The 27,915-nt window shown below is 39.7% G+C and overlaps 1 protein-coding gene and 1 long non-coding RNA gene across 3 annotated transcripts in view; one reads left to right on the plus strand and one right to left on the minus strand.

Annotated features, from left to right (window-relative positions):
* The window catches only part of LOC122235079, a 43,222-nt gene extending 32,020 nt beyond the window's left edge, over positions 1 to 11,202 (minus strand). The window contains exon 1 of the long non-coding RNA XR_006213194.1: positions 10,883 to 11,202. This is a non-coding gene — a long non-coding RNA (uncharacterized LOC122235079). The remainder of the gene's footprint in view (positions 1 to 10,882) is intronic.
* The window catches only part of NECAB1 (N-terminal EF-hand calcium binding protein 1), a 191,826-nt gene that overhangs the window by 68,181 nt on the left and 95,730 nt on the right, over positions 1 to 27,915 (plus strand). For both annotated transcript variants that reach the window (XM_042973528.1, XM_007084329.3), the window contains exons 4-5: positions 12,739 to 12,764; positions 19,222 to 19,319. In XM_042973528.1, the coding sequence (XP_042829462.1) occupies positions 12,739 to 12,764; positions 19,222 to 19,319 (124 nt within the window). The remainder of the gene's footprint in view (positions 1 to 12,738; positions 12,765 to 19,221; positions 19,320 to 27,915) is intronic.

The raw sequence follows: 27,915 nt of genomic DNA on the forward strand, positions 1-27,915 counted from the left end.
GCATTTTGTGAAACCCCTTATGCACGAAGCCATTTTATATGGTGCCACAACAGAACATTTTCCATGGAAATTTTATTAAGTAATATACAAGGAGATGGGAGAGTATTAACATATTTAATACTTTCTTGATGTTTTTTGAAAACCCTTTAAGACTTAGTGTCATAAGCGTCTTTTTTTCAGTTAAAATCAGGCTTTTCTAAAATCCAATTATTTTAAGAGATTAGACCATAGATATCTAACTTATTTGTGACAGAACCAGAAGCAGATTCCGGTTCTTATCTTACATTGTGCTGTTTCTATACAAAACACGTTGCTTAGAAATAAATTCTGAAAATTAAAGTAGAGGCATTAAAACCAGTCGCACTATACCAGCTCTCTGTATTGGCATTTCTCAAAGTGTAGGCCACAGATGGACTGTGGCCCACCAACTGTTACTCGTCCATGATGCGATATGAAGAAAACTTGACAGTATTTAGAAACTTCCATAGCATTTTGACATTGCTACGATATCCAAGCACATGGTCTAGTAATTCATTTTTATAGTTTTTTACAAAACTATACAGAAAGTTTTTACAAAACTTTCTGGCAGAAAGTGGAAATTTAAAAATCTCATCCTTCCCCACAGAGAGTTTGAGAAACACTACTCTGGAGAATGTTTCTGAGTTCCAAGTGGAGAAGGAGCTAGATAAGACACAACTCTGACATGGAAGGAGGAAGGGAAGGGCTTAACCTCACTCAGGAGCAGACACAGCGGAGCCTGCAAAAGTCCCATATTTTAATGTCCCGTGTGCAGGGAAGAGTAACTTTCCCTTTGGTAGAAAAGAAGTGCTATCATTGGTTATGAACTCTCAGCCCTTTTTCAGCCACAGGTGGCAGAAACTAAACTCAGACCAGATTAAGAAAGAGGGAGAGAGAGAATTCATTGATTCCATGACCGGGGGATGGTGTAAAGCTTGTCACAGGGATTCTAGGGACTTGGGGTCATTGCTTTTATTTATTCATTCATTCCATCCCACTCCATGTCCTGCCCTTCTCTCCAGTCATTTCTCTCTCAGGATTGTCACGGGCCATTCTACCACAGATAAGATTCTGCCTTGTGGTGAGGTGGGTGAGTGGCTTTGGGTAGGGTAAGGCTCTATCATATTACCTCAGTCCCTCCAGAGCTGTCCCATACATAAAATCCCAAAGGAGTACTCCAAACAGCCCCACTTGTACAGTGTGCTCGACTGGGGGCCATCATCACAGCCAAGGGGAAAGGAGAATATTTTCATGTACATGCATGCGACCAAATGGGTTGGGTTGAGTAAGGCAGATATGGGGTATTCTGATCAACAGCCCCACCAGAAACATCTAGTTGAGGGCAGGTTTCCCACAGGTAGGGGATGATGGTAGAGAAGAATGGAAGAGATGAGCAGAATAAGCAAGTTATGTCTACTGAGTTACGAAGGCTTATCTTTTCAATGTCAAAACTAATTGGTATGAGAAATGGCAGGAGGTGGAAGAAATAAGAGTGAAGAAAGTTAGACAAATAAAAGGGAAGAACTCTCTGGCAGATACTGGAAGCCGTGATGGGGGCAGCAGGGGAGGGGGCTTGGCGTTGAGCAACGGAGAGGTGGCAGTGAGAAAACAGAAAAAGGAATTGGAGCGGGGGCGAGTCGCATATCCATATCTGAGGATATGAGCCATGGGACAGCTTTTTAGTTCTGGGAGATATGGACGTCGGTCAGCCAATTAGAGCTCAAAATCCTCCAACAGTTAAGAGGATAATGTTAAAGCCACAGCAACTGCTTACACTTATTTTATGCTTCGGCAGTTATAAATCACAGTATGATGAAAACAGTGCCTGGTAAATTTTTATTATTTTTCCCTGAACCTCCTCTCCAATATTTCCTTACTGATACAATTAACTGTAAAGTCAGAGTGGGTTTTTTTTTTTCCTACATATGAAAAACTTTGCAAAAGAATCTGCGTAAAACATAGATCCGTTATATTCTCTCCTGTGCAACTTTTATACCTGACATAACGTTCAAGATGCAATTTTTAACATTATTTGTGCACAGAAAATCTGTTCAACATCAGGGCCGTGGAGAAAACTGACTTAACATCCTGTTTGAATCCTCGAAAGGGAGGTTTGAAGGCAATCTATTCACAAATGCCTGCCGTAATTAGAGAAGACTCTCTTCACGTGCTGTGAACAACTTAGTACAGGTGAGGCAGGGCCAGCTGGCAGCTGACAGAGGACGCTTGTGGCTCATGACGTGAGGGTTGTAGAAAGTCTCGGTCCAAAGTAGACCGAGAAAGAGGCACCTGGGTGGCTGGGTCAGTTAAGTGTCTGACTTTGGCTTAGGGCATCATCTCACAGCTCATGGGTTAAGCCCCGCGTCAGGCTTTCTGTTGTCCGTGCAGAGCCTGCTTCGGATCCTCTGTCCGCACCCCCCTCCTTCCCCCCTCCCCCCGCCTCTCTGCCTCTCTCCCACTCATGCTCATTCTTTCTCTCGCGCTCTCAAAAATAAACATTAAAAAAATAAATAAAAGTAGACCAAGACAAGAGGCTGCACTCGGCTTCAGTTAGTGCTACTTAAACTACGGTCCTGGAACCAGTAGCCGCAGCGGCATCCCTGCCGCTCAAGAGAAGCTCAAGAGAAATGCAAACTCACGGGCCACTCCTCATAATAGACAATCTCTGGGCGTGGGGCTCAGCAGTCTGTTTAACAAGCCCTCTACGTGATTCTTACCTACACTCAGGGCTGAGAGGCGCTCGTGTCAAAGCCGGCAGCCTGGCCAACCGGAAAAGCCCAAAAGGTGATTGATCGCAGAAGCCAGAATGAGGTTTGAGTTTGAAGACGGGACTGGAGATAAAAGTAAGCATTAGTGTCACCAAGGATACACCGAAGCTACGCGGATAGGAAGCCCTGAGGGAAAAGATGCAACGGCACCTTAACGTGACCCAGGAGAATTTTTACTCAAGTCGGTCTTCTCTACTAGGCAACGTGTATGGCTTGCAAGAGAGCAGGGTCAAATGTGCTATATTTATTTGGAACTGACCTTGTGTATGAGCGGCTTCTGTCTGCTACCAAATGGAAGTTGGACTTACGAAGAGCCAGAAGAAGTAAGTAAATAGAGGATATCCCGTTGGTATAATTATCGACCTTATGCTAGTAACGTGCAGTATATAATTGTAATAAATTTAAGCTACCACTTACAGTGCAGCAGATATTCTTTGCAGATTGTTTCACTTCTAAGAAATAATTCAATTTGAGAAATAGTGTTAAAGGTAAAGGCTGTTTACTAAAGTCACCTTGGCAGAGTCTTAAAGAAGAGATTCTTGAACCACATCTTGAATTTTTGAAGCATAATCTCTCAGTGTTATGCCTGAAAATCTACATAAAAAAATTTTCTCCAGGTGGTTCAGATGCTCAGCTAGATTTAGAAACCTCTTAACTAGAAAACAGATATGGATATGAACCAATTAGGTGTCTCTTTTTTTTTTTTTTTAATTTTAGGCTTGGACAAAGAAATATGCTTCCCCCTCCTTAAGGCTACACCTGGGCCTCAGATTCCTCTTCCCTGTATCTACTTGGCCCCTCTCCACCTGTTACCACCCTTTCCTCTCTGCCTGTGGGGGCTGGGAATAGAACATTCTCTCTTCCTTTGAACTCCTCTCACTGCCTGCATTTCCTAGGCTCCCAATTTCAGGGAAGGACTGAAACGGTTCTTCAAAAGTTGCCCAAGACATTAAATGTGAACCGTACCGGTTCTTCTTCATTCATTGTTGTGTCTTGTCTTCAGTCTAGAGAACTCTTGCACCTCTCTTCTTGACTTCTGAGACCTCAGTATCAGCTGGTTCTTCACCCATCCTCTTTAGGCTCCTTTTCAGTATTTGGAACCTGGTATTTGTCTTTGTCTTATTTCACATACCATAATGCTTTCCGGGTCCATCTATGTCTTTCCAAGTGTTAGGATTCCCTTTTTCATGGCTGGACAATACTCATATGTATGTCTTACAACTTCTTTATTTGCTCGTCTGTCAGTAGGCGCTTAGGTTGTTTCCATATCTTGGATATTGTAAACAATGCTGCAATGTGAAGATCTTCTTGACTAGTGTTTTTATTTTCTTCATATAAATACCCCGAAGTGGGATTACAAGATCATATGGTAGTTCTATCACTAGTTTTCTTAGGACCCTCCATACTGTTTTCCATAGTGCTGTACCCGTTTGCATTCCCACCAATTGCGCATCAAGATTACCTCTTTTCCATTCTCTCACCAACACGTGTTATTTATTATCTTTTGGATGATAGCCATTCTGACAGTTGTAAGGTGTTATCTCAGTATGGTTTTGATTTGCATTTTCCTGATAATTAGTAATGTTGAGCACCTCGTCATGCACCTGTTGGCCATTTGTATGTCTTGAAGAATGTCTGTTCAAGCCCTCTGGAAATTTTTCAGTGAGATTTTTTTGGGTTTTGGCTAGTGAGTTATTGGAGTTCTGTATATGTTTTGGATATTAACGCCAGATCAGATATACAATTAGCAAATATTTTCTCCCATTCCATAGATTGTCTTTTCATTTTGTTACTAGTTTCCTTTGCTGTGAAAAAGATTTTAGTTGTTAAGTCCCGCTTGTTTGTTTTTTCTTTTGTTGCCTTTACGTTGGGTGCCATGTCCAAAAAAGTCGTTGCCAACACAGTGTCAAGTTGTTCACGCTCCTGTGTTTTCTTCAAGGACTTTTGTCGTTTAAGGTCTTATATTTAAGTATTTAACTTCCATTTTAAATTTAAGCCTAATCAATTTGAGCTCAGGTTTGTGTATGGTGTAAGATGGGGGTCCAGTTTCATTCTTTGTATGTGACTGTCCGCATTTCCCAGCACCATTTATTAAAGACGCTGTCTTTTCCCTATTGTGTATTCTTGGCACCTTTGACATAAATTGACTGTCAGTTGTCAATTGTAATTGATGGGTTTATTTCTGGGCTCTCTAGTCTGTTGAGTAGATACATGTTTTTATGCCGATAACATAGTGTCTTGATTATCATAGGTTTATAATATATAAAGTTTGAAATCAGGGAACATGATGCCTCCAGCCTCGTTCTTCCTTCACAAGATTGCTGTCTGGGGTCTTTGGTGATTGCCTACACATTTTAGGATTATTTTTCCTACTTCTGAAAAATGACATTGGACTTTTGATAGGGATTGCACTGAATTTATAGATTGCTTTGGATAGTATTAATATTCTTCCAATCCATGAGCACAGAATATCTTCCTCTTATTTGTGTCTTCGGTGTCTTTCATCAATGTCTTATAGATTTCAGTGCAGCAATCTTTCACATCCTTGGTTCGATATGTTGCCAGGTTTTTAATTGTTTTCATGCATGGTAAATGGAATTATTCTGTACTGGCGTCTTAAATTAGGGTCATCTCTAGGATTCAGTTCAAAAAGTACTAATCCTTAATCCATGCCTTGTGTCAGTTCCTGTTTTTAATATTTGTTATACAGTAAGTGGGATAAAGTACCTGCCCTTGTGTGACTTCAGAGTCGGGTGGAGGAAGCGCAAATTGGAGAACTCACTATCCTCACCTTTGGTAGGTGTGAGGACGGGATGTTTTAGATTGAAGAGTCTGAATGAAAATTCGTCCATGGTTCCTACTACAAACACTGTGCAGTTTGACTATTCCTATGGTTTTGAGTACCCACATGTGATGACTCCAAATATCTATTATTGAGTCCAGAATGGTAAAGAATGGTTAAGAGCATTCTTGAGTCAAACGTACCTGGGTTTGAATCCTGGCCCTGCCACCCGATAGATGTGTCACTTCAGACAAGTTGCTTACCTTCACCTAAGACCTCGTCCCCTAGTTGTACAATGGGGATGGTGAAATCAGAGATGTAGGAAGTTAGACACACCAGATAAAGCTCTCAACACTGTTGCACCTGGCATATGTCAAGTACTCCCTGTATGCTGTTGCCATTTAACTTTGAGTTCTTGTTGTTTTTTTTTAATTTGTTATTTTTATTTTTCCCCATAGTTGACTCCTCAGGGTAGCGTAAGCTTTCATTTGGAATTCCTAAACTTCCATTCATCTAATGCAACGTAGTAACAACTTTTAGTAAGAACTTTTGAACCAGCTCTTCAGTTCACCAAATGCTCCAGGGTTACTAAAATGACACAGAAGGGAAAAGACGGTACTGTTTTGTGTGTGTGACTTTTGAACCTCCCACAGTGTGTAGCAGAACACGTAGTAGCTTCCCAGGTACGTAACCAAGTACCACGGACTGGGTAGCCTCAAATACCAAATTTTTTCTGGAAGCTAGAAGTCTCATCAAGGGCCATGCTTTTTCTGAAGGCTCCAGGGCGGGTATTCTTCCTTGCTTCTTCCAGCTGCTAGCTGATAGTTGCTGGCGAGCGTTGGTATTCTTGACTTATGGCAGCATCATGCCAGGCTCTGCCTTCCTGTCTCTGAATCCAAGCTTCCCTTCCCTTCTACAGATCGCATCACTGGATTAAGGCCAACCCTCACTCAGTATGACCTCATCTTAACTTGATTACATCTGCAAGGATCCTATTTCCAAACAAGACCATAGGCGTAGGTATGGGGTTTAAAACTTGAACGGGTCTTCTTGGGGGACACAGGTCAACCCAGTACAATGCACGCAGCAAATGTTTACTATATCTTGGGGGAGTAAATGATTAACTTTCGACTGGAAAAGCAATGATTTTCTAATCTCATTTTGTCTCTCGCATGAGACGTTGTGTTTATGTGTGAAAATAGTCGGTCCTTAATTGGCCCCAGTATGAGCAGGGTTCAGACTCTTGCGTGTGGTACCTCCTACAAATTCCTCCTATAGAGGACACCCAAATGCAAAGTCTGTTATGATCACTATAGACTCTAAGCCTGCACTTAGAGCCAGCTGCTTGCCAAATGCTGCCTGCCTACAACACTCCGTAGCCCTCATCCCCATATCCTTGGGACCATTTCACCTGTAATCACAGGGTCTGACTCACTTTTGGCTCTAGGAACAATTGTGGCCTTCAGCAGAAGGGATTTACAGAGCTCTTACGAGTGTTTACTCAGTTGTCCTGGAATGCCACGTCATGTCAACCATGTTGATAGCCTGGCCTCATTTATTGTCTTGCTTCTGACAACTGAGCATTTGTCTTGATTATAAGAACGAATCTTAAAAAAGATGGTAATTATGTGAAATGATGAATGCGTTCGTCAGCCTGATTGTGGTAATCATTTTACACTGGGAAAAAATTTTAATGTTTAAAAACAATCTCCATTTCTGGCCTGGTTCTGGTTTCCTTGGCTCATTGCATGGCCCCTATTTGATAACCCTGGTGGTATTGCTGTTCTTTTATAAGCAAGGACCTGCATTCATGCTGGACCCTAATATTCAGTTCTTGGGTCAGGGGTCTGGTGACTAAAGTAACTTGCCCCCCCCCCCAACCCACCTATGAGGATATCTGAATAGAATCTGCTCCTAAAATCCCTTTGGCCCCCGTTCTGTCTCTCTTGTCCTCCAGATGGATGTCTCTCAGCTGAGAGCGCTCACCTCAGTTCAGTTTGTGTCTGTAGCACCTGATCTCCCCCAGGAGGCACATCCCATTCTAGGCTCCAGTCTCTCTCACAATCTGCCCTGTCCCTCTGGTGGGGCGGGGATTCTTGTGTGATCAAGTACATATACACATCATGGAATTATAATCTATCCCAACATTTGCAAGGTCATGTCCTTTATCATTCGGATCTTCCAGTACTGCTTCTGTTGATTTTCCTTAATGCTGTTTTGCTTGGTGAGTCAGAACTAGCTGAACACAGTTGCTCTGATGCTAACAGAAAGATATTCTGCTCGGATTATTCTTAGTGAACTGGAAGATCGTGATATTCTTCTGTAAAATGAACACTGTGATGGCTGAGCATATTTGTGACGTAGCCAGCCTGCTAGTCTGCCGATAAACCCAAGTGGGTATCACTACAGTGCTCCCATCAGGGAGGAGCTAAGTGCATTGCTCATTGAGTCACATTCTCCTTGCCTCAAATACTGTCTAGAAGTAAACCTCTTTGGAGGCCAGTGTTAACTCCTTCAGGTTATTAGGAAGCTTAGCAGTGTTTAGCAAACTGTTTTGCCCACTGAAGAAGAAACCTGTTTACACTGGTGATATTCAGGCGGCTGAGGGATGCACTGGAAGGTCAGTAAAAGGTGAGCTGGAACTTAGACTTTAAAGATTCCTGCTAAGATCCACAGTGTATTAATTTTGAGGAAGAAGCTAAAAATCTTGAATATAATCAGAAGCAAAGAAGGAGTTCAGAATGGTGGTTTTTCAGTAAGAGAGTCACTTATTTATACAGCAAAGGCAGCCAACTCTGTTAGAAAATACTTCAGAGATGACTAAGAATGTTAACATGAAGCCAAGACTATTTTGAGGTGGATCCTAGAATTGAGAGCTGGCGTGTAAAAGGTTCTATTAGAAAGATTCTGAATTCTCAAGTAGAAATCAGTCTGGACTTCCCAAATATTTTCTCTTTTCTTGACAGTAAACACACTCCTCAGGAAAGCAGTTTAGTTCATCTGAACTTAGAGTGCCCAACACAGAAGATCAAATCAAAACAACTTCAGCTGTCCCCAAGACTTGTAAATGAATGGTGTGCAGTGTATCTTGTCCTTGCTGTTCTTGGAGTTTCTGAGGGGTGCTTTTGCAAAATTGAGTGGCAAATCCAAACGGACAGGTATATTGTAATTTATACTAAATGGATTCACAAGTCAAGTCATGTGAACAGAATGATATGAACCTTGCCTTTTATGCTTAACATCTTTTCCTGCTTCAGTTTGCTTTTAATCATGAAGTACACTTTTTCCAGTATAAATGAAACCTTGTAATGATAAGAAAAACAAAGGTTTCAAAAGCTATAAAGAAGGAAAAGGCAAACCCACCCAAAGTCCTAGCATCCAGAAGCAATGCGATCTGCTGTTGATATGGTTCCTCACTTCTTCCCAAGTCACATTTTTTGGTTCTATATATACCATTTATATCTGGCTTCACATTTTTACGTAACTTCTAAACTTAAGCATTTTTCAAGCTATTGACAACTCTGTGGATACATTTTAATGATTATATAATGATATGCAGTTTACTTAGTTATTCAGCTAATGAACATTTAGTTTCAATTTTCCCCCACAGTTGTCAGTCAGGCTGCAATGAATATGTTTGTTCTTTACCCCTCTTTGGCATCTAGCTGAGAATGAATTCTGATAGTAACACCCCCTCTGATTCTGTTTCAGTAAGAATGTTTACAATGTAACTAGCATTTATTCTTTCCATTTAGCTTTCTTTAAAAAAAAAACGGCATAGCTAAAAGAGTATAGGTTTTCTTGCTACAAACATGAAAAGAAACCGAACAATATCCCATGCTATCGGATATCCTCTGGGCTCATCTACGGCTTAATATTCCTTTACAATCCCACGTGACTACAGGCTGGAGGTATCCTGTAAGAAATCAATCCTATAGAATTCACACAGGTAAGTCTACTATAAAAAAAGAACCGGCGGCACCTGGGTGGCTCAGTCCGTTGAGCATCCAACTCTTAATTTTGGCTCGGGTCATGATCTCATGGTTCAGTTCGTGAGTTCGAGCCTGCGTGGGGCCATATGCTGACATTGCGGAGCCTGCTTAAGCTTGTCCCTCTCTCTCTGCCCCTCCCTGGCTCGCACTCTCTCTGTCTCTCTCAAAATAAATAAAATTGAAAAAGAAAAAAGAACTGTGCTTTATTACCTACTACAAACAACATAGCACAGAAAGAGCTAAAGAATGTCTGAGGAGAGGAGCACTATAGTACTTTAGGAACATAGCCTTTTATTAAGGAACAAGTGCAGCTAATGTCATGCAAATTACTCTGAACTACTATGTTTTAGGATATAGTCCACATAATTTAATTTTCATAATGGATTGGGCTGTTTATTCCTTTGAAATGAAAAAGAAATCTCATTATGAACCTGTGAACCATTCTGAAGAAAATACAAAAACAAAAGTGACCTTTAATGTCCTTTTTAAGTCTGAAGTTCTGTGAAAACAGTAAGGTTAGGAAATGACCTGTGTTTTAATGAACAAAATGTTTGAAATGATACTAAAAATTTCTAAGTGATCTAATTCTGAATCCAACAGGATTCCAAGTTTTGATGGTTTTCCCTCAAATTTCTTCACATCTGTCTATTCTTTTTGCCCCCTCCTCCAAGCTCCCATATCAGGTACTGCTTTTTGCCTCGAAATCCATATAAAGACTTACAAATCCTATGTGTGCACCACTGTATGAATATTAATACACTATAAAGTTACACAAAAAGAAATGAAAAGGCATAAAGTTAAATACAAATACAAATATTTGAGAACTTCTGGATTTGATAATGGCGTTGAATGGATATTAATTTCACTTGTATGTAAGTTTCTTCCTTGTTTATAGAAAATATACACTGATGTACTTAGAGGTAAAGGGATATCATATCTGCAACATACAATCAAATGGTTTGAAAAGACATATACAGAGAAAATAAAGAAGGTGGTAAGACAAATGAAATAAAATATTGACAACTGGGGGAGGGGTTAGGTGAAGGGCACTTGTTTTGTAGATTTTGAAATTATTTCAAAATAAAAAGTTTTAAAAGTGTGTGTGTATGTGTGTGTGTATAAAGTTGAAGTATATCTTCTTGCCTCCAGCGGATGGCCTTGCACACCCCTTGGGTTCTACCTTCCAATCTGGGATCAGCTGGCCCAGAGTCTAGTAACAATGTCCACATTGGTCTCTTGGCCTCTTTTCGCCCTCTTTTTATCGAATCTCAACCCGTCTGTCAGTGACCTTCCTAAAGTATAAGTCTGATGATGTCACTCACCTTCTTTAAAATCCTCTATGATTCCAAATTGGCAAGAGAACCAAGAAGCCTACTAGGTTATCACAGGAGGCTTTTCATTGTTTGGTCCCATTCTTCATTAATGGCCTATGTTGCAGCCACAGGAACTACTCCTAGCATTTGTAGTTGTTATTGCAAATAGTGTTTCTTCTCACTGGAATGGTCTTCCTTTGTCTGCCTTTTCTACTCCTCTTTAAACTCAAAATTTTATCCTCTGGAGTCACTGCTGACTTTGCAGTCAGCCACTTCCCCCATAGCAGCAATTTAATTGCATTTTAGTTATTTACTCTATGAGTTTAAGTCTATCCAGTTGCTAGAGACTAGTGACTGGTCATACTCTTCTCAGGATCTGTTGCCACCTGGTTGATTATGACAGAACAATGCGTGGCGTGTAGCGGTGAAAGCCCGTGGGATAAATGAATGAACAGAAACCTACCCCAAAACTTCCGCAGAAGACTTTACATGTTCTGCCTGGTGGCACATACAGCTTTACAAAGAGATCTGCTTAAGGAAGGAGATGCCCTTTATCCAAGATCAAATACTCAATGTCTGGGGATAGAATCCTGAATTTAAACTCACACTACTGGTAAAATGACCCAGTGCCCAGCAACCCTGACTGCTGTGTAGACGATAACTGGATTATGATGGTTATTTACATTGAACTTTGACCTGTGGCGGTTGTATGAAGTACAAGATTTTCAGTCAATTGGTGCTTGCAGCTGACTCTTAGTAAGTCTTTCTAATCTTTAAGAGGTTTACTTTTATTTCAATTTCATTTAAACTCGCTAAAATTAATGGGGTGCCTGCGTGACTCAGTTGGTTAAGCATCCAACCGTTGATTTCGGCTCAGGTCATGATCTCACAGGTTCGTGAGTTTGAGCCCCACATCAGGCTCTGCGCTGACAGTGCAGAGCCTGCTTGGGTTTCTCTCCCTCTCTCTCTCTCTCTCTGCCCCTCCCTCTCTCTCTTTCTCAAAATAAATAAACTTCAAAAAAATTTTAAATGAACTTTCTAAAATTAAAATTTTATTAATGTCTCATCTAGTAGTTAATATGAGTTTTCTCCTTTAAGTTACAATGTAGTGTTGTATTTATTTATTGCCTGATTTTCGACCATTCTTGCATTCCTTTACCAAGCCTTCCTCGGTCAAGACACTATTCTGATAGGAATGTATTATATCTACTAACATTTCATCTGCTGTTCCATAGTTACATTCGTAAAAGGCATCTGTTGTTTACATGTAAATATTAAGCCGTGTAACTCTTCATTATGTTTTAGAAATCATTCCAAGAAGACATTGAGTCAAACTTCCCTCCAAGATGGAATTTAGATAATGGAAGTTCTAGTAGTTCTACCAAGTCCGAAATCATGATAGCTAACATTTATTAAGTGCTTATTTTGTGCCACTCTTTTAACTGCTTTGTATTTATTAACCCATTCACATCCTATTGCATTCATATGAAACAGAAGTTATTATCCCCACCTTGTGGTTGAGGAACCGAGACCCAGGGATGCAAAGTACTCAGGGTCCCAGGGTGGTAAATGGTCGAGTCAGGATTTGACTCAGACATTCTGGCTCCAGAGCCTCTAATTCTTCAGCCAGTATGCCGTATTCCCCAGCATGATACTGGGGAAAACACAAACGCCAACAATTATTTGTTCACAGAATCTGATATAATCATTGTTAACATAATTGAGTAAACAACGTAGAATTTACATGAAAAATACCATAACTACATATCCTCTATTATTATTGTAACCTAAATTGGGGAATAACTGTACTGAACTATTTAAAAACTTAAATATTACCAAAGTAACTATTTTTTTTTTCTTTTCAGCAATCTCGACACAGAAGAACTATGTGGTAAGTTGTGTTGGGGGAGGGGGAGGCAGTCAAACTCACTACTTGCTTTAGAATGAAAAAGAACACCATCTTATATAAATTTCTATATACCCTAAAATTAATGTCCTAGATTAGGAATTTGGGAATATAAAAGATAATTGAGATCTCAAAGGATTTATCTTAACTGAGTTTTACTCAAGCATGTTTTTCATTGCAGAAAGAGTTGGGACTCAATTTGTTCATGGAGGAGAGTTATTTTGTTTGCATTTGGTACAATTAGTTTCATAGTAGAAAACTCTCCACTAGTTTGAATATATTTTTAAATTGGTGTTTAATACAACTTCATTATTCTTTTCAAATAGATTTCAAGACTGACCCCCCTTGACATGTAAAAACAACTCTGTCCCATACCTGCCTAAACAGTTTTGGAGTTCGAAATGTCACTTGCAAAACAAGTTTCAATGGAGAGAGGAATTTCTACAGATTCTTGATTTAATAGCCTCTTCTATTTTCTTCATCTTTGTGGTTGGAAACAAAAGTCAAAGGCTAGGACTGTGGGAAGGCAAATATTTCTGAGATTTATCTTTTGTTTTGAGTAAATTGTGGAGCACTGTGAGACTATTCAGTGTGAAACAGCCATTTTTCTCTGAACACTGGAAGGTTTTAAGCTTTATGTTTTAAGATAAATATATAACACCTTGTCCAAATTTGAGTTTATTGTCTAGGCTTCTTAGAAATAATTTTATAGATGATATTCTTTGAAACTCTTAATTGAAGTCATAAGCACTTCCTGAATATCTTATAATCCTTATAAATTTGAAGTTTACCAAATCATCACGTAGTCCATTTTACAATATTCAAGAGTGGTTATCTTCCATTTCATCAAAAATGGTAGAGCGACACCAAGTGAGGATATGCCAAGACAATATATCAGAATACAAGCTTTCAAGAAAAGAACTCAGGACAACACAAATATGATAATCACCAACCATGAGCTTTCAAATTTTCCAATGGTCATAAAAAACTATTTCCTGTTCCTGTATTGTGTCTATCTTGTATTCCATGAGAAGAATCCAGCTGAAAAGCAAGCTGTTTCTGCAGAAGCAAGGTATCTCGGTACTAAAGCAGTTCATGTTTTGTTAGTTATGAAACACTAACAGAGAAAAACGGAGGAAATCCTGACATGCTTTTACACATAATCAAACCATGATCTGTCCACACATGGGTATTAAACTGTGCCAAGGAGGCAAAAGGGCCCGTGGGGACCCTGGCCACCAGGCTTTCTAAAGAACAGCAATCACGATCAAGGTCAAGTTGTGATCCATTCTCATCCATGGGCAGATGGTCCCTGCCAGTGAAGTGGAGAGATGGAGTAGGGAAATGGAGAAGATTATGTCAATAATTTTGTGAGGTTGGGAGACCCATTTCTAGATAGGTTAGGCCAAAATAAGGATTTCCTCAAATCATCCACTTAATTCTTTTTGTTGTCTATTTAACTTTGCTTAGTTAGGCATGGCTCATGAGAAAGCAAACTGTTAAAAGGGCTTTTAAGATGAAGACATTTAGTGGCTCTTATTTGCTATGTTGCTTATGTATTGTCATCAAAGAGTATTACATTATCCTCTCGGTGTAATTTTGTATCTTCACTTAATCCGCTACAAAAAAAAGTTTAATTTGTCTTCTATAATAAGAGAACTCGATTAGAAACCTACTCTGTACTTAGAAAAAGCTTTGGTTATGAATTTCCCCATAGTTAAGGAACTAGTATATGGGGTTTTAATGCAACCAAATTGCTCTGTATTTTTAAACCCAGTGATTGCAGTCCCAATTGTGTGTTATAATCCTCCCCCTCTCTGCTCAAGAATATGCATTTTAATTTCCAGAGTATAGTTTCGTGTCTTGTTATTTTGTAAATATAAAGTAAATATTTAAGTTGGATTCTAATCAAAACCAAATGCTTCAGTGCACGCAAGTAAAATCTGTCGACTCACATCCCGAGCAAATTTGCCCTGGTGCATGGGAGGGATGACATTTGATTGGCATGAAAAATAGATTTCCTGTGCTCTTTCAGGGAAGCCAGTTAAAAGGTCCAGGTATCTAACAACTTTCAGTCTGTTGCTTTTACTTAGTTAACTAAATTATAGACCTAGAAATCAAAATATGTTAAAGTATTGCTTTATTTTAGTTATGAAAATAATACCTAACTGGTTTTTAAATTTTAGCAATACAGACTTACATTGGCACGTAAGACAAAATGTCAGCCTCGCCCCTTCCCTCTCTCCCTCCCTCCCACTCTCTCTCTCTCTGTGTCTCTCTGTCTCTTTCTCTGTCTCTGTCTCTCCTTTTGCCTGATAGTGACCTCCACTGCTAACTGCTTGGAGCATATCCCTCCAGATACTCTTATGCCTGCATTGACATTGACAAATATACTTTGACAGATAAGTCAACATCCATCACCACACACAGTTCTTGTCTTGTAATTGGAACTTGTAAGATGTATTCGCTTAGCAACTTTCAAATATGTAACACAGTATTTCTAACTACAGTTACTGCCTTGTATATTACCCCCCATGACTGACCTTTAAGATCTACATTCTACTTACTTTGCGTTTCATTTGTTCTTTTTCCAATTCCTTGAGGTGCAAAGATTATTATTATTTGAGATCTTTCTTGTTTCTTGATGTAGGTAGCATTTAACTCTATGAACTTCCCTTTTAGAACTGCTTTTGCTGCATCCCATAAGTTTTGGTATTCTTGTATTTTCACTGTTATTTGTCTCAAGTTATTTTTTTTTGTGTTCTCTTTTTTCTTCTTTGATTCATGGTTGTTCAAGAGAGGGTTGTTTAATCTCCACAGATTTGTGAATTTTCCAGTTTTCATCTTGTAATTTCTAGTTTTACATCATTATGGTCAGATGAGATGCTTGATATGATTTCAGTCTTCTTAAATTTATTAAGGCTTGTTTTGTGACCTAACATCTAATCTATCCTGGGGAATGTTCGTTGTGTACTTGAGAAGAGTTTGTATTCTGTTGCTTTTGGATGGAATGTTCTGTGTGTGTGTGTGTGTGTGTGTGTGTGTGTGGTCTATCTAGTCGAATGTGTCATTTAAGGCCATTGTTTCTTTATTGATTTCTCTGTTTGGATGATCTGTCTATCGATATAAGTGGCATATTAAAGTCTCTTACTATATTGTATTGTCTATTTCTCTCTTTAGATCTGTTAATATATGCTTTATATATTTATGTGCTCCTGTGTTATGTGCCTGTATATTTACAAATGTAATATCCTTCTGGTGGATTGGCCCTTTATTGTTACATAATAACCTTCTTTGTCTCTTTTTATAATCTTTGTCTTAAAGTCTGTTTTATCTGATCTAAGTATACCTACTTCAGCTTTCTTTTGGTTTCTAATTGCATGTAAGATCTTTTTCTATCCCTTCGCTTTCAGTCTGTGTCCTTATATCTGAAATAAGTCTCTTGGTGGCAACAAAAGATTTTCAATCCATTCATCCACTCTGTCTTTTCACTGGAGAATTTAGTCCATTTGCATTTAAGCTAAGGATTTATACATATATGCTTATTTATGTATCATTGGTTGTTTCCTGACTGTTTTGTAGTTCCTCTCTTTCTTTTTCTCTTGCTTTCTTCCTTTGTGACTTGATACTTTTCTGTAGTGGTATATTTCAATTTTTTCTTGGTGTGTGTGTGTGTGTGTGTGTGTGTGTGTGTGTGTGTGTACACCTAGTGTAGGTGGTTACCATGAGGCTTACATAAAACAATTTATAACAGTCTGTTTTAACTTAATAACAACTTAAGTTTGAACATGCTCTAAAGCTCTACATATTTTACTCGCTCACCTCCATGAAAATTTTTATGCTTTAGATATCCCAATTTGCATATTTTAATTTTGTGGTTCTAGTAAATTATTGTAATTATTATTTGAATACTTTTGTCTTTTAACCTTCATACTAGCTTTATAATCGATTAACCCACCACCTTTACATTAGATTATTTTGGATTTTACTATATGTTTACAGTTACCAGTGAGATTTACACTTTCATATGTGTTCTCATTAATAATTAATTAGTACCCTTTCATTTCAGCTTAAAGCAGTCCCTTTCACATTTCTGCTAAGGCTGGTCTAGTGGTGATGAACTCCTTTTGGTTTTGCTGCTCTGGAAAACTGTTTATCTCTCCATTTCTGAAGGACAGTTTTCTGGGTTCTTGGACCATTGTCTGGCACAATGATCATGTGTATAACAGTTATTTGTTGGAATGTTTATTTCCCCTACCTGGTTGTAGGCTCCTTAAACAAGGCACTAAGTAAATGTTAAGTCCTGGAATGACTATATGAAACCTCACCATGATGAAGTGGAGATTGGGGATTCTCTCCTTTTATCTGTATTAAATGTCCTGGCTCTTTCGTCTGACTTCCCACTTTGAGTTCATTAGAGCCCCACTTGCCCTGGAACGTGCCCCTTACTAAGTTATAATACAATCTGAGTGACTTTGACCTGCACCTCCTCAAAATAACCCTTACACCTAAGCTCCTATCCGAGCTTAGGTGCTGCAGTTCTCTCTATTCTGAGAGTTATTTTCTTTGTGTCCCAGTGTATTGCTTAGGGAGTGATTTTTTTTTTCCCCCTAACTGCTTTGATAATTGAGATGAATGAGTGGATGAATAAAAGAAGGAAGGCATGAAGGCTAGATAGGTGTCAGCTCAGAAACCTTCCCATGTGTTTTATCAGCATGTGCCTTCATAAATCTAATTTCACAGTGGAAAGACCATTTATATTCTCTCCAGGGACCTTCATCAGTTAAGCCAGATATATTGTTCATGAAAATATTTTAGGAGGTGTTCCTTCTTGTTTTGTTTTTCTTAAACCTGATTTTTAAGCACCACATCCTATTTTCCACTTAATCTATTTCTGCATGCTTACATTTAAGATCCCCATTACAATCTTTTTTGAGTCTTTGTATATAAATAAGTAAAAATGTGCTAACAGCTTTACTTCTTTCCATTTTTCTTTACACGTTTTCCTTGTTGCAACTTAGTGTGGATTCTGTTCTGATAATAATTTTTTTAAATTGATTTTCTGTAGCCACATTAATTGCTTCCTACTTCATAAACGGTTTTATTCATTGATTGCAAATAATGGCATGGACAAGGTCAGACACGTTGGTCACCACTCAGAGAAAATCAATATCCTAGCCAAGAATTAAAATGTTACCATCAAGCAGGTATTTAAGGAGTATCTGCTTCCTTATTTATCTTCCAACTAATCCCTTCCTGAACGAACCCTTCTATGAGATGATATACACCACACATTTTTTAAGAACTACATCATCAGGAATGCATTTTCTTTTTGTCAAAAACATGCTGTGTGTTTTTAATCCATGTGTACACAAACCATAGTTTGACAGCCATAATCTAGAATTGATTTATTGCTCACCTGTGTTTATTTTTCTTCTCAGATGAGTTCTGCACACTTACTAATAAATCATTCAGTGGTACTCCCAATTTGTTATTAATATCAGTGTCAACAAATAATTCCATCTGGAGTATGAAATAAATTAAAGTTTCCATAAGACATGCTGAAATTTATCTCAGTGATTTCAAATAGCTTTATGTGGATTATGCTTGCCATTCTATTTGATTCCACAAATAGTTATGGCACACTAAGGAGAGGCAATAATAAACTACAGCTCATCCAATGATGAGTTCACAGGAATGGTGAGGGCTAATGATTTTCTAGTGACTGAAAGTTCTAGGTCTTTTCAGCGTATGACTTTCTATGAGTTTTGGTCAAGCTAGATCTCTCATTTCAGAAATACATAGATCTCTGTAAGTAAAGATGAGGTTTTACATGTATCTCTCCTCTATTTCACCTTGTTTGGGAACCGTCTATATTCCATACTCTTAATTGTAACACCCAATGTATTATTTATTTCTGCCTACTGAAAATGTGGTAAATATACCTTTTGCTCCACCCAAATCGTGGAAAAAATAAATTATGACAGGAGTAGTACATGAGAGATGCCAAGAGGGCCATCTTAGTGTTTTGTAGCCTTATTAGTTCTTAGCCATGAGGAGAGCTTACCTTCCTTAAATGTTTCCCAGGAGAGATGATAAAATGTCATGTATTTTTTTTTCTGAAACTAATATCTTAATGATTACTATAGTAATGTATGCTGTTGAGAATAGTTTTTATTGTGATAGTCTTGCCCATAGATCCAGATTCATTTTTTTCCCTATTGTAGGAAAAAGCATTTCTTCAAGGATAATTGTAACTGTTTAGGGTTTTTTTTTTGAAATGAATATATTGACACCTTAGTCTCTTTTGAAAACCTTCCAGTTTTCAGTTATAACATGCAATTTGTTTTGCTCATTTATGGAATTAATCATCAGTTGATTTTGCTGTTCTTTAGGATACCTAAATGCAAACGTTAACTTTTTTCAATATTCTTCCTTTTAGAATATTTTTCTCAGCACTTGGGTGAATATGAGAATGTACTAGCAGCACTTGAAGACCTAAATCTTTCCATCCTGAAGGCCATGGGCAAAACGAAAAAAGTAAGGAAATGTTGGTGCTTATTTTCTATAAAATCTCTTCTTTGAAAACATTTTCTTGGAAAATCACACCTGTTCCCTAATGTACCATAAAAGTATGTATTGATTTTTACCACCTACAACTTATTTTCTCGCTATTAAATGACCTATTGTAGTCATTCCAAAACGTGAGGTGCCAGATACTGTGCTTTTTGCTGAGGATACAAGGATACAAAGAGCTGTGCAAGCAGCTCTTACTCTGGTAAGGAGATGAGTGTGTGAACAAGCCATCGTTAGATAGCACAACAGAGGGCAGCATGAGATGGGACATGTGGTTCATGCTGGAGGCAATGACACCTGTGCAGTTGCAGATGAAGTTATAGCTAGGGAAAGGAGAAAGAGACACATGGAACAGCATGTACAAAGTCCCCGTGTTGGGAGCGGCATGGAGCAGGCACAGGGCATTCAAGGAAATTAAGATGGTCGGTAAGATTAAAGTCTAGAAAACTCAAGAGTGGCGTGATTTGAGATGAAACTGGTTTAGCAGAGAGGGGCCATAGCTTTCATGATTTTGTTGGTGAACCTAAGGATGTAGACCTGCCTCCTAGATGTAAATAAATCAACCACATTTTAAGCAGAGATGTGGAAACTCATGCAGTCTTTTGAAAAGCCCATGTAAGACTCAGCTTGGGGTTAGGGTGGAGAAGGTGGGGAACAGAATCAGGAAGATGAATGAGGAGGCCAGTTCACTAACCCAGGCGAGAGATGTTGGTAGTTTAAAGGTATTGGCAGACAATATGGTGAAAGGGAAAATAATTGTACATATGTTTGAGATCCTGTCAATAAAACTTGGAGGAGGATAGAATATGGGGAATGGGAGAAGGATATGTCCAGCGTGAATCCTAGTTTTTCGCTGGTGTGCCTGGTGGTGGCACCACATAGACTGCTGAAAGAAGACCGGGTTTGAGGAAGTAAGCTCGTGAGTTCTATTTTAGACCTGTTGAATCTAAGCTCCCTTTGAGACATCTAAGGAAATTCAAGTAAACCATCGGATACAGAGATCTGTATCTGACAGGTGAAGTTTAGACTGGACGTATATTTGTGAATTGTCAACATTTGCGCAAAGAACGTGAGTGACATCATGTGGGGAGAGAATATACAGTAAAACAAGGAGAGGACCTAACACTGAGCTTTAAGGAACTGCAACTTTTGTGGGTGGGTGGGTGGGTGGAGGAGAATGAGTTGGGATGAGAAGGAGTGGGCAGAAAGAGGAGACGGAATCTGGGAGACTGTGGCATCCAGAAGTTGGGGAGGGTATTCCAATGAAGTACAGACTGGTCGATAGTGTTGACTGCTATGGAGGGGGCAAGAGATGAGAATTACATTTCCTGTTGGTAAATTAAAAACGATATTCTGGCATTTGAGGTACATAACAAGAAATGAGAATGTTTTTTCTAAATGTTTGTTTGTTTGTTTGTTTATTTATTTATTTATTTATTTATTTAAAAAATTTATTGTGAAATTGGTTTCCATACAACACTCAGTGCTCATCCCAACAGGTGCCCTCCTCAATACCCATCACCCACCCTCCCCTCCCTCCCACCCCCCATCAGCCCTCAGTTTGTTCTCAGTTTTAAGAGTCTCTTATGCTTTGGCTCTCTCCCATTCTAACCTCTTTTTTTTTTTTCTTTTTTCCTTCCCCTCCCCCATGGGTTTCTGTTAAGTTTCTCAGGATCCACATAAGAGTGAAAACATATGGTATCTGTCTTTCTCTGTATGGCTTACTTCACTAGCATCACACTCTCCATTTCCATCCACGTTGCTACAAAGGGCCATATTTCATTCTTTCTCATTGCCACGTAGTACTCCATTGTGTATATAAACCACAATTTCTTTATCCATTCATCAGTTGATGGACATTTAGGCTCTTTCCATCATTTGGCTATTGTTGAGAGTGCTGCTATAAACATTGGGGTACAAGTGCCCCTATGCATCAGCACTCCTGTATCTCTTGGGTAAATTCCTAGCAGTGCTACTGCTGGGTCATAGGGTAGATCTATTTTTAATTTTCTGAGGAACCTCCACACTGTTTTCCAGAGTGGCTGCACCAATTTGCATTCCCACCAACAGTGCAAGAGGGTTCCCGTTTCTCCACATCCTCTCCAGCATCTATAGTCTCCTGATTTGTTCATTTTGGCCACTCTGACTGGCGTGAGGTGATATCTGAGTGTGATTTTGATTTGTATTTCCCTGATGATGAGTGACGTTGAGCGTCTTTTCATGTGCCTGTTGGCCATCTGGATGTCTTCTTTAGAGAAGTGTCTGTTCATGTTTTCTGCTCATTTCTTCACTGGATTATTTGTTTTTCCAGTGTGGAGTTTGGTGAGCTCTTTATAGATTTTGGATACTAGCCCTTTGTCCGATACGTCATTTGCAAATATCTTTTCCTATTCCGTTGGTTGCCTTTTAGTTTTGTTGATTGTTTCCTTTGCTGTACAGAAGCTTTTTATCTTCATGAGGTCCCAGTAGTTCATTTTTTGCCTTTAATTCCCTTGCCTTTGGGAATGTGTCAAGTAAGAAATTGCTATGACTAAGGTCAAAGAGGTCTTTTCCTGCTTTCTCCTCTAGGGTTTTGATGGTTTCCTGTCTCACATTCAGGTCCTTTATCCATTTTGAGTTTATTTTTGTGAATGGTGTGAGAAAGTGGTCTAGTTTCAACCTTCTGCATGTTGCTGTCCTATTCTCCCAGCACCATTTGTTAAAGAGATTGTCTTTTTTCCATTGGATGTTCTTTCCTGCTTTGTCAAAGATTAGTTGGCCATAAATTTGTGGGTCTAGTTCTGGGGTATCTATTCTATTCCATTGGTTTATGTGTCTGTTTTTGTGCCAATACCATTCTGTCTTGATGATTATAACTTTGTAGTAGAGGCTAAAGTCTGGGATTGTGATGCCTCCTCCTTTGGTCTTCTTCTTCAAAATTACTTTGGCTATTCGGGGCCTTTTGTGGTTCCATATGAATTTTAGGATTGCTTGTTCTAGCTTCGAGAAGAATGCTGGTGCAATTTTGATTGGGATTGCATTGAATGTGTAGATAGCTTTGGGTAGTATTGACATTTTGACAATATTTATTCTTCCAATCCATGAGCATGGAATGTTTTTCCATTTCTTTATATCTTCTTCAATTTCCTTCATAAGCTTTCTATAGTTTTCAGCATACAGATCTTTTACATCTTTGGTTAGATTTATCCCTAGATATTTTATGCTTCTTGGTGCAATTGTGAATGGGATCCGTTTCTTTATTTGTCTTTCTGTTGCTTCATTGTTAGTGTATAAGAATGCAACCGATTTCTGTACATTGATTTTGTATCCTGCAGCTTTGCTGAATTCATGTATCAGTTCTAGCAGACTTTTGGTGGAGTCTATCAGATTTTTCCATGTATAATATCATGTCATCTGCAAAAAGTGAAAGCTTGACTTCATCTTTGCCAATTTGATGCCTTTGATTTCCTTTTGTTGTCTGATTGCTGATGCTAGAACTTCCAACACTATGTTAAACAAGAGCGGTGAGAGTGGACATCCCTGTCGTGTTCCTGATCTCAGGGAAAAAGCCCTCAGTTTTCCCCATTGAGGATGATGTTAGCTGTGGGCTTTTCATAAATGGCTTTTATGATCTTTAAGTATGTTCCTTCTATCCCGACTTTCTCGAGGGTTTTTATTAAGAAACGTTGCTGGATTTTGTCAAAGGCCTTTTCTGCATCAATTGACAGGATCATATGGTTCTTATCTTTTCTTTTATTAATGTGATGTATCACGTTGATTGATTTGCGAATGTTGAACCAGCCCTGCATCCCAGGAATGAATCCCACTTGATCATGGTGAATAATTCTTTTTATATGCCGTTGAATTCGATTTGCTAGTATCTTATTGAGAATTTTTGCATCCATATTCATCAGGGACATTGGCCTGTAGTTCTCTTTTTTTACTGGGTCTCTGTCTGGTTTAGGAATCAAAGTAATGCTGGCTTCATAGAATGAATCTGGAAGTTTTCCTTCCCTTTCTATTTTTTGGAAAAGCTTGAGAAGGATAGGTATTCTCTCTACTTTAAATGTCTGGTAGAATTCCCCAGGGAAGCCATCTGGTCCTGGACTCTTATTTGTTGGGAGATTTTTGATAACTGATTCAATTTCTTCGCTGGTTATGGGTCTGTTCAAGCTTTCTATTTCCTCCTGATTGAGTTTTGGAAGTGTGTGGGTGTTTAGGAATTTGTCTATTTCTTCCAGGTTGTCCAGTTTGTTGGCATATAATTTTTCATAGTATTCCCTGATAATTGCTTGTATTTCTGAGGGATTGGTTATAATAATTCCATTTTCATTCATGATTTTACCTATTTGGGTCACTCCCTTTTCTTTTTGAGAAGCCTGGCTAGAGGTTTATTTTGTTTATTTTTTCAAAAAACTAACTCTTGGTTTCGTTGATCTGCTCTACCATTTTTTTAGATTCTATATTGTTTATTTCTGCTCTGATCTTTATTATTTCTCTTCTTCTGCTGGGTTTAGGCTGTCTTTGGTGTTCTGCTTCTATTTCCTTTAAGTGTGCTGTTAGGTTTTGTATTTGGGATTTTCCTTGTTTCTTGAGATAGGCCTGGATTGCAATGTATTTTCCTCTCAGGACTGCCTTCTATGCATGCCAAAGTGTTTGGATTGTTGTATTTTCATTTTTGTTTGTTTCCATATATTTTTTAATTTCTTCTCTAATTGCCTGGTTGACCCATTCATTCTTTAATAGGGTGTTCTTTAACCTCCATGGTTTTGGAGGTTTTCCAGACTTTTTCCTGTGGTTGCTTTCAAGCTTCATAGCATTGTGGTCTGAAAGTATGCATGGTATAATTTCAATTCTTGTATACTTATGAAGGGCTGTTTTGTGACCCAGTATGTGATCTATCTTGGAGAAGGTTCCATGTGCACTTGAGAAGAAAGTATATTCTGTTGCTTTGGGATGCAGAGTTCTAAATATGTCTGTCAAGTCCATCTGATCCAATGTATCATTCAGGGCCCTTGTTTCTTTATTGACCGTGTGTCTAGATGATCTATCCATTTCTGTAAGTGGAGTGTTAAAGTCCCCTGCAATTACAATTCTTATCAATAAGGTTGCTTATGTTTGTGAGTGATTGTTTTATATATTTGGGGGCTCCCATATTCGGCGCATAGACATTTATAATTGTTAGCTCTTCCTCATGGATAGACCCTGTAATTATTATATAATGCCCTTGTTCATCTCTTGTTACAACCTTTAGTTTAAAGTCTAGTTTGTCTGATAAAAGTATGGCTACTCCAGCTTTCTTTTGACTTCCAGTAGCATGATAGATAGTTCTCCATCCCCTCGCTTTCAATCTGAAGGTGTCCTCAGGTCTAAAATGAATCTCTTGTAGACAGCAAACAGATTGGTCTTGTTTTTTAATCCATTCTGATACCTATGTCTTTTGGTTGGCACATTTAGTCCATTTACGTTCAGTGTTATTATAGAAAGATACAGGTTTAGAGTCATTGTGATGTCTGTAGGTTTCACGCTTGTAGCGATGTCTCTGGTACGTTGTCTCACAGGATCCCCCTTAGGAACTCTTGTAGGGCTGGTTTAGTGGTGACGAATTCCTTCAGTTTTTGTTTGTTTGGGAAGACCTTTATCTCTCCTTCTATTCTAAATGACAGACTTGCTGGATAAAGGATTCTCAGCTGCATATTTTTTCCGTTCATCACATTGAAGATCTCCTGCCATTCCTTTCTGGCCTGCCAAGTTTCAGTAGAGAGATCCATCATGAGTCTTATAGGTCTCCCTTTATATGTTAGAACGCGTTTATCCCTAGCTGCTTTCAGAATTTTCTCTTTATCCTTGTATTTTGCCAGTTTGACTATGATATCTCGTGCAGAAGATCGATTCAAGTTACATCTGAAGGGAGTTCTCTGTGCCTCTTGGATTTCAATGCCTTTTTCCTTCCCCAGATCTGGGAAGTTCTCAGCTATGATTTCAAGTACACCTTCAGCACCTTTCCCTCTCTCTTCCTCCTCTGGAATACCAATTATGTGTAATTATTTCTCTTTAGTGCATCACTTAGTTCTCTAATTTTCCCCTCATACTCCTGGATTTTTTTATCTCTCTTTTTCTCTGCTTCTTCCTTTTCTATAATTTTATCTTCTAGTTCACCTATTCTCTCCTCTGCCTCTTCAATCCGAGCCATAGTTGTCTCCATTTTATTTTGCAGTTCATTGATAGCATTTTTTTAGCTCCTCCTGGCTGTTCCTGAGTCCCTTGATCTCTGTAGCAATAGATTCTCTGCTGTCCTCTATACTGTTTTCAAGCCCAGCGATTAATTTTATGACTATTATTCTAAATTCACTTTCTGTTATATTGTTTAAATCATTTTTGATCAGTTCGTTACCTGTTGTTATTTCCTGGACGTTTTTCTGAGGGGAATTCTTCCGTTTCGTCATTTTGGATAGTCCCTGGAGTGGTGGGGGACTGCGGGGCACTTCCCCTGTGCTGTCTTGAATAACTTGCGTTGGTGGGCGGGGCCGCAGTCAGACCTGATGTCTGCCCCCAGCCCACCGCTGGGGCCACAGTCAGACTGGTGTGTGCCTTCTCTTCCCCTCTCCTAGGGGCGGGATTCACTGTGGGTGGCGTGGCCCGTCTGGGCTGCTTGCACACTGCCAGCCTGTGGTGCTGGGGATCTGGCGTATTAGCCGGGGTGGATCGGCAAGGTGCATGGGGTGGGGGTGGGGGGGCAGGCTCAGCTCGCTTTTCCTTAGGAGATCCGCTTCGGGAGGGCCCCTGCAGCACCAGGAGGGAGTCAGACCCCCCTGAGGGTTGGATCCGCAGAAGCACAGCCTTGGGTGTTTGCACGGAGCAAGCAAGTTCCCTGGCAGGAACTGGTTCCCTTTGGGATTTTGGCTGGGGGATGGGCGAGGGAGATGGCGCTGGCAAGCGCCTTTGTTCCCCGCCAAGCTGAGCTCTGTCGTCTGGGGCTCAACAACTCTCCCTCCCATTGTCCTCCAGCCCTCCCGTTCTCTGAGCAGAGCTGTTAGCTTATAACCTTCCAGATGTCAAGTCCCTCTTGCTGTCGGAACACACTCCGTCCGGCCCCTCCGCTTTTGCCAGCCAGACTCGGGGGCTCTGCTTGGCCGGCGGGCTGCCCCTCCGCCCCAGTTCCCTCCCGCCAGTCCGTGCAGCACGCACCGCCTCTCTGCCCTTCCTACCCTCTTCTGTGGGCCTCTCATCTGCACTTGGCTCCGGAGAATCCATTCTGCTAGTCTTCTGGTGGTTTTCTGGCTTACTTAGGCAGGTGTAGGTGGAATCCAAGTGATCAGCAGGACGCGCGGTGAGCCCAGCGTCCTCCTACGCCGCCATCTTCCCGACCAATCCCTCGAAATGAGAATGTTTAAAGCTAATGCGGAATTTTTGGAGAAAGCCAGTAGATTTATATGTATGTCCTTGAACTCCACTTGTTCCCAAAGCCCCCAAAGAAAAGTAAAATGAGATTTTTTAAGGGGGAAGTTTGTAGTAACAAAAGTTGGAAACTGAAAAGCAGATGAGCAAGTGGCTGCTGGCAGCAGACCTGAGACATTTCATGGCTTGACTTGTAGTGGGAAAGCAGAAAGGTGCGGGGATCTAGTGGCACTCATTGGCACCGGAAATGGCAGGGAATGGTGGGGCTAAAGCAGAGTAACCTGGTGGAAATCTTGTGATTCCCCGCTCTTCTCTATGGAGCTGGGCAACTGCCTTTTGATCCACCCAGGTAGAAAACCTAGACTTGTTCTCTTTAAGGGTTCAAGGGGAGGATCTCTGCCTTGTCTCCATAGTTGGAGGATTAAGTAGAAACTTACATTCTAAATGAAAGGACCTCCAGCTTTCTTCCTTCATTTAACTCCCAGAGGGTTGGCATCCTGCAGGCAGACCTAAGTGGTTGTCTCTGAGAAAGCCAACTGGTACAATAGGAAGCACCTAAAGTCTGTCGCATGGTAGATAGAGCTCAACCTCATCTCCCTCTTCTCCCCTTAAATCCTAAAGGCTTGTCCGCAACCCATCATTAAAGATGTACAGTCAGCCACGTATCCCCAAATTTCTTACGGGAGAGGCAGAGATCAAGACAAACCAAAAAGGAGGGAGGGAGGGAGGAATGAATGAACAAAGCAATACAGGGGACTGACTATGCAGGAAGATGAAAACTCCCAGTCTCCTCAGCCCCCTCAGAAGGAGAAGAGAAGATATTGTGTCCATGAATCAAAAGCTGTTTGAAATTAGAATAAGAGCACAAATAAAGACTTCCAGAATTCTGGAAAATAAAGTTTAGAAAGTCTTGCAAAAAGTAAAGCAAAAAAGAAAGTATACGAAAATTGGAGCATCAGCCTAAGATGTCCTATAATCCAAATAACAAATTCTAGAAAGAGAAAACAAATGGAATCTGAATACGTTTTCCTTTGATCTGTTAAGGAGTATTTGGAAACTGTGTAAGATTTTACTCCTTAGGACCTTCCCTCCAGAAATGGTAATTGTTTCAAACCTCTGCTTGGTGTGGCTGACTTCTCTCCTTGTTCGTTAGGCCTCATCTTTAATACCTCAGAGTATTAAA

This window comes from Panthera tigris, chromosome F2 (genome assembly GCF_018350195.1).
Source record: "Panthera tigris isolate Pti1 chromosome F2, P.tigris_Pti1_mat1.1, whole genome shotgun sequence".
NCBI lineage: Eukaryota > Metazoa > Chordata > Mammalia > Carnivora > Felidae > Panthera > Panthera tigris.